This window comes from Brassica oleracea, chromosome C7, assembly GCF_000695525.1.
Source record: "Brassica oleracea var. oleracea cultivar TO1000 chromosome C7, BOL, whole genome shotgun sequence".
Lineage (NCBI taxonomy): Eukaryota > Viridiplantae > Streptophyta > Magnoliopsida > Brassicales > Brassicaceae > Brassica > Brassica oleracea.
The window spans coordinates 148,075-154,974 of record NC_027754.1 but is presented as its reverse complement, the minus strand read 5'-3'; the positions used below and the strand labels follow the sequence as shown (position 1 = coordinate 154,974).

The window sequence follows — 6,900 nt, the reverse complement described above, 5'->3', positions numbered from 1 at the left end:
CATCTTCTTTTTTTTTTTTTTTTTTTTTTTTTTTTTTTTTTTTTTTTTTTAAGACATACTCCTACGGGTAGAAGCGTCGTAGGTGCATTGAGTTCCATGAACGTGGGACTTCTTCGCCGCGCGACGTTTGGAGTCTGTATAAGGAGGATGTAAATCCATCCCAACAATCAGTATCAAAAATCACTGAGAGATTATTTAATGTATGGTGAAGACAAGACATGTGGTACTCTGATGGAGTAAGCTGATATCTATTTGTAAGCTTACAAGATACACATTAGTTAATTATACTAAATCTCTCCTCTCCCATCCCATATGACGATTTTTCAACCATATTGAATGAATAGAAGACTGACCGGCGCCACTCACGTCGGAGGCGAATAACGCGTCGTCGTCGTTGCCGTTGGGGGAGGCGGGATTATTTTCAGATCCAAAATCACCATCTCCATTCAACGAATGTTGAGTCGGGGGATGGGCCTCAGAGATATTGTCGTCGCTCATGAAGACATCGGCCATGAATTGATTGATGGTTTAAGGGAGCGAGTGATGAGAGCTTTTTCTTCTTCAGAGAAGAGTCAAAAGCTTATGGTTACGGAGTCAAAAGATATCGTCTTTCTTTCTTATTATATAGATTCCATTCCATTGGGCATTTGATCTGTTTCTCAGGTTGTGATGGAGACTTGGGGTTAAACTGGTCAGCTTGTTCAGGAAGAGTTGGTTATCTATGGGCTTGTCTCTTTGTGAACAAATGTGTTGGTGCAGAAACTTTGTCTTCAACTACCATTGTAAGTGAAATGCTTAGGATGTTAAAAGATTTTGATACGTCGCCTTTTTTGTCACTATAATATCTTTATGACAAAGAATAAGTGTGCTGCGCCAAGTTACTGAGGAGATTATCAAGGAAGGTAGATCAATGGCTAAGAATGGAAACTCGCCCCTTATGTTTCAATGGTATGGCCAAAGGTACTGGGGCGCAGCACATGGGCTTGCTGGTATCATGCATGTCTTGATGGATGTTCAGCTGAAGCCAGACGTGGCAGAGGATGTGCGGGGAACCCTTAAGTATATCATCAACAATCGGTTTCCAAATGGAAACTACCCTGCTAGTGAAGAGGATAGGAGAAGAGATTTTCTTGTGCATTGGTGTCATGGAGCTCCCGGGACGCTTGTGAAGGCAGCTGAGGTGATGATTCCTTTTAATGCTTTCTAGACCATTATTGATCTCTGGGATATGAATGAAACACAGGTTTTTGGGGAGAGAGAGTTTCTGGAGGCTGGTGAAGCTGCAGCAGAGGTGGTTTGGAACCGTGGATTGCTCAAGCAGGTGGGGATCTGTCATGGGATCAGTGGCAATGCATATGTTTCTCTCTCCCTTTACAGAGCTACTGGACGGAACGAGTATCTGCACCAGGCAAAAGCCTTCGCCAGCTTTCTGCTTGACAGAGGCCACAAGCTACTCTCAAAAGGAGAAATGCACGGAGGTGATAGTCCTTATTCCTTGTTTGAAGGCGTTGGAGGGATGTCCTATCTCTTCCTTGACATGGTCGACCCGTCGCAGGCCAGGTTCCCAGGTTACGAGCTTTGAAGTGTTAGATCGATAAAGTATCTTTGCTCTTCGAATCCTACTTTTGTAAGCAATAAAGTAGACACAAGGGTAGTCATGTGGTGTTTTTATTTTAGTAAAAGCAAAATGATGGTGTTGTTTGATAGTGAATTAGTCAGAGTTGATATGTCTAGTGAAAATGTGCGGAGGTGTCTCTGGAAACTGTTTTTAACTGTATGAATGTTAGCGTGAGGTCGTGAAACATGAAGTGACCACAAAGGTCTGTATTGTCTCCGAGTATTACAAGGGGAAAAAAATAATCCCAGAGCACTTATCTTTCTGGAATATGCATGGGCCTGTACACCATCAATCGCATTTGCAAAATCTGTCTTATTTTCTTTGAATTTAAAACAAGAGAACTCTGCTGCTGATCATTTCCGACATAGTTGATCTTTCATTTCACTTTGAGTTTATTTCCTTTAACTGGATTCCTAGAGATAGAACTCTGCTGCTGATCTTTTAAACAAAACAGGGTCTTGTAGATGGTGAAGTCTCTATGACTATCACCTAACTCTCTCTGTTGCATTAATATAAGTTGTGTTTCAAAAAAAAAAAACAAACAAGAGAACAGAACAGAGTATATTTTATGTTCTGCCTCTTCTGGTTTAACAATGTCCAAATCTGTTCTCAAAAGTCAAGACTCTTGACCCTTGAGCACAAGACGCTCAGAATCTCCAAGCTCAACTTGACCGCTCCTTTCCAGCCAACCCTGAAACATAAACTCTATATGCTCCAGCGACTTCCCGGTTCTCTCCGGGACTAGTAGCGTGTATACAAAGATAACCTTATTAACAATAGGCTTATTGTCTGACATGTTCCATGCTAGAAAAAACCTTCATCTTCTTTTAGATTCTAAAGAATTAAGAAAAATAATATACAGATTCACTTGCGCTGCCAAAAAAAAAAGAAAGGGCAATCAAATATCCTCAATCGAGAAACACAGAGGCACTAGAGGCATTGTGGGATATTCTGGGATTGGGCTATGCCAATGTGGATGCTCGTTTTATCGACAATGGAGCTGTTCTTCACTTCACCTTTTTTATGAAACTGTTGGGGGTGGATCTTGATCCTCTAGCAAGGCCCATAAGACAAAGAACTAGGCCCATTTGACTATAAAACCCTAGACATATCTTTGTATAAATAAGGGGACAGCTCTCTTGAGCAAGGGATCTCATCTTCTCTCATTTTTACTCTTTAGACATTTTCATAGAGATCTTATTGATTCATAGATTCACTTTACACTTCAAACATCTTTGTAATGCAATCTTTAATCAATATGAAATCTCTTTTATCTTCTTTCCCATTTGACTTCATTGATTATTTCTCCTAAGCCTCAAGAATCTAATCATTCAACTTAGATTCTTTTATTGTATTGATTCAATTAAACCCATTTTTGGATCAAACAGTTGGCGCTAGAAGGAGGGGCCAAGGAGAACTATCTTATCATCGAATCAAATCGAACTTGGGAGAAAACCCTATATCTGGTCGGTTTCCACATTTGATCTTCACCTGAAACAACACAAGCTGTTTGGGCCTAAAAAAAGGTTGTTTTGAAAGCCCAAGTGAAACCCAAGAGATGACGTAATCACCTTGTCCTCGTCATTCCCTCTGGCGAGATCCCGACGACGGAGCCGTATATGAACAATGTCCATCGGCTCCAAATCATCAAAACGAGCAGCGAAGAAACCAGCGGCGGAGAGTGACGGGTCGCATCCTCAGCTCTTCACGAAGAAGCTGTTCGCGGCGGAGAGTTCCCGACGACGAAGCTCCAAGCCCACCCCAAATCGACGGCTCAGGTGTGTCTGAACCAAAATCGAAGGCTCTGAGTGAGAAGAGAGACGGCGACGACCATGATTAGACCCCGACGATGGAGCCGCACAGAAACGGTGGCAATCTGCTCCAAGTCATCAACCTAAGCGGCAGAGGCAATATCCGGTATCGGCGTCTGTACAGTCAGATTCTCTCGCCAAGAGAAGAATCTCCGTCACTCTCGTCGAGAATCAGCCGAATCTTGCGACGCTCCCGGTAAAGACAAAAACTTTCTCGCTTTTGGTCGATGCCATGGAAGTCAGGTCGTTTCTTTAGCTCGTGCAAGCTCCAAATTCTTTAGCTCGCGCAAGCTCGTGCAAGCTCCAATTTCGTGAAGAAAGCAGTGACGATGAACCAAATCATCCCGTAGCTTCGTCGTCTCGTCGCTGTGGCAACCACGCCTCCGACTTTGAAGCCGACAAGAAGAACAAGAGGGAACATGGAGAAGTATCTCACCATCTGATTGCAAAACGAGGAGCTTTCAGGGAGAAGCGTTCAGATTTCGTCATTGATTCGGAAACTGCCTGTGGCAAGATTAAGCCAAGACAAAAGTGACGAGCTTTTCATCTGAGAAGACCTCACCGGCGGCGAGCCTTGAGCTTGAGCTCTCCGTTCAGAGTCTTCAGTCAGCTCATCAGCTTGTCGGCGACCGCGACCTCGGAGACGCCATGTTCCTCTCAACAGAACCGTTTAATAGACTCTTCACTTCTATTGAGCTCGCCTTGATAGCAAGGAGAAGCTGAAAGGTCAAGTTTTGAGCTTTGGCCGAGAAGAGTCTTGAGCTTCGACGTCGTCGATCTCCATCTTAAGCCTTCACCGAACACTCGTTCAGTTCTGTATCTCCGGACCAGAGAACTTCAAAGGTACAAGCTTCATGTCCAAGAAGAGCTCGCCGGTGGAGAGCATCGAGCTTGAGCTTCCCACCCATACAAAGCATCAGTTTGACTTGAGATCACCGATCTCACCGAGGCGAGAACTCGCCATCCATCCAGAGGCTTGCCTTCATCTCACCACGCTGATCTCAATCCGTAGCTTGAGCTTTCGATTGGATAAAGATATCAGCTTTGGTACAGAAACAATGGCGAACAAGCTAGCTCAGCTCATGATCGTCTATACCGAAACCACCAGCATAAACACCATTTTTGGATCAAACAGAAACAATGCAATTTTCATTGATATTTTAGTGTTTGGCTAGATTTACTTCCATCTTCTAGACAGCCATACCTCCCACATTTGGTTACAGAGACACTTGCGAGTGTTTTGTATGCTCAGACAGACACCAATCACTTTCTATATGTTGTGAATGTTGATAATTCAAATTCAGTGAAGCATCAATTATTCTCTGTTTGTATACAATAATCTTTTCTTACGAGAAGACAAAAAAGAGAGAAAAAAATCTTTGCTTCAAAGAATAAGTATAACTGAATAATAACAAACCCTATAATATTGGCGACCATAGTGGAACCGAACCAACTTATGACTCATCTATTGAGCCGCCATTTTTTTTGAAAGTTACAAAAAAGATTCTCTGTAACTTAAGATTTAAAATCTTCCCTACTTCTCTCTCTCTCTCTCTCATAGAGGAAGCTCTCAGAGTAACAATGAAGAGTTGTGAGCATGAAAATGTTTCCCTGAAAACAACAAGCAGAGGAAAGTCCCGCGTGGTTAGTTCACGTTTCCTCTCTCCGTCATCATGTTCTTCTCCTATCGGCAGAAACTCCACTTCCAATTCATCTTCCAACAACGTCCATCTCGGTCTGAGAAAGAATGATCGGATGTCAGATGGGATCCCAAATCAAAGTAATGGTCCTGAAGTTGACACAAAAGAAAATAGTAGGCAGATCGATGATGAGGATAATGTCATACTTCCTGGCAAATTTTCCGTTGACGAATGTGCATTGCACAGATCATCATCATTATCATCATCAAGGAGAAACTCTCGCTCCTCTCTACTCTATTATAATGATGAATCTGATTCAGAGTTGAGTGATGTGTCCTTTGCTTCAACAACTCTTAGCACAAGTCGTTCATTATCCAGGAGCCATAAACCTGGTATCAAAGTCTCTTCTAAATATCTGCATGATGCAAGGAAAGGGTGCACCACAAACAATATTAGGTTACAACAAGGTTCCCAGAGCTTTAGGGGTATTGAGAGTAGGACTAATTCAGCAGCTAGGTATGGCAGTTCAATGTCTCAGTGGGCGCTGTCACCAGGAAGATCATTGGAAGCTCATCAGGCCTCGAGCATATATCCAAGTTCAAACCTCAAGCCTCCAAGAGGTAAAGGCGTTGGTAAACTATTCAACCTTGGTTTGGATTTCTTCAGGAGGAGCAAGAACAAGTCTTCTCCCATCTCTTCCCCATTAAAACCAAAGACAGAGGCTTCTCATCAGCTGAAGCTTATGAACAATCGGTTGGTTCAGTGGAGGTTTGTCAATGCTAGAGCATCGGCTGCAAACAATAATGTAGCCTCTCGAGCAAAGGTAATGTCACTCTTTCTACTCTCTACAAACAAATACAGTTATCATCACTTCTACTCATGAAACCTTTGCAGAAACAATTACTATGTGCATGTGATGCTCTTACCAAATTACAAAATTTGGTTCTACAAGAGAGAATTAATCTGCAAAAGAAACAGTTGGAAATGAAGCTGGCTCATCTCCTTGTTTCTCAAGTACGTCTCAGATCCAAACCCATTTGTCGATTCTGGTATTGCCAAACCCGCAGAGATTATCTTGCTAGTCTCTTTGAAGCATCTGATTGATAAGATATATATATATATATATATATATATATATATCTGAAATAGGTTAAGCATCTTGAGGCATGGGAGGACATGGGAAGAGAACACTTTTCATCTATTTCCATGACCACACAATCCCTGCATTCTCTTCTTTCCAGGGTTCCCCTAAGGGAAGGTGCAAAGGTAAATTAGATCTTGCTCATCTGCTAATTAAGATTCTTCTTTTTTTTTTTGGCACTAACACCTAAATGTTTTCAGGTGAAGATAGAATCTGCTGTCACTATATTTCGGAAAGGAGAAGCAGTCTCTGATGCTATCATTTCTACTGTGAATAGTTTTGCTCCCAAGGTACGTTATTTCGATGCAGAGAGAGAAAAAAAAATGTTGATATGCCTTGAATCTGGATGTTACATCTAGGCGATGTATGTTACATCACGTACATCATACCGACTCGGTTGCATCAAGAGCGTTGCATCAAGTTATTATGGATGTTACATCTGATCGTGGGCTTAGGCCCATGAGTCCGTTTTGTTTAGGGTTTTAGATGCGAGATGTTACTATATTTATCTTGTATTCGAAGTAACCCTGAACTTGCACTCTGTAAACTCAATATCGCCTCCAATAATAAGATCTCTCTTTGCCCGTGGACGTAGCCAAGCTGGTGAACCACGTTCAATCTCTGTGTCGTTGTTACATCGTTTTTATTCATCTGTTTCCGCATCTGTTCCTTCTCACAATTGTTACAACA

The 6,900-nt window shown here is 42.2% G+C and overlaps 2 protein-coding genes across 8 annotated transcripts in view; both read left to right on the top strand.

The window, feature by feature from the left end:
• The first annotated feature begins 166 nt into the window (after window positions 1-166).
• On the top strand, window positions 167-1,802 carry LOC106301574 (lanC-like protein GCL2). 7 transcript variants are annotated; one of them, XM_013738014.1, is made up of 4 exons: window positions 167-254; window positions 345-782; window positions 961-1,180; window positions 1,244-1,802. In XM_013738014.1, the coding sequence occupies exons 3-4, from the start codon at window positions 995-997 to the stop codon at window positions 1,580-1,582; spliced, it is 525 nt and encodes a 174-aa protein (XP_013593468.1). In that variant the 5' UTR covers window positions 167-254; window positions 345-782; window positions 961-994; the 3' UTR covers window positions 1,583-1,802. The 7 variants fall into 7 exon arrangements, with proteins under 7 accessions (XP_013593468.1, XP_013593461.1, XP_013593466.1 ...); XM_013738007.1 differs by having other exon boundaries at window positions 879-1,180; XM_013738012.1 differs by having other exon boundaries at window positions 865-1,180.
• Window positions 1,803-5,010: 3,208 nt separating this feature from the next.
• LOC106302289 (QWRF motif-containing protein 3) overlaps window positions 5,011-6,900 on the top strand; it is an 8,818-nt gene continuing 6,928 nt past the window's right edge. The window contains exons 1-4 of the mRNA XM_013738830.1: window positions 5,011-5,892; window positions 5,964-6,083; window positions 6,219-6,335; window positions 6,411-6,500. Coding sequence (XP_013594284.1) covers window positions 5,011-5,892; window positions 5,964-6,083; window positions 6,219-6,335; window positions 6,411-6,500 — 1,209 coding nt within the window. The remainder of the gene's footprint in view (window positions 5,893-5,963; window positions 6,084-6,218; window positions 6,336-6,410; window positions 6,501-6,900) is intronic.

Bases quoted from the DNA above. Each gene is read 5' to 3' on its own strand.
- LOC106301574 (XM_013738007.1), top strand. From the start codon at position 722: ATGGGCTTGTCTCTTTGTGAACAAATGTGTTGGTGCAGAAACTTTGTC. The intron at 783-878 runs GTAAGTGAAATG...TGCTGCGCCAAG, and splicing joins CTTTGTCTTCAACTACCATT to TTACTGAGGAGATTATCAAG. The intron at 1,181-1,243 runs GTGATGATTCCT...AATGAAACACAG, and splicing joins CGCTTGTGAAGGCAGCTGAG to GTTTTTGGGGAGAGAGAGTT.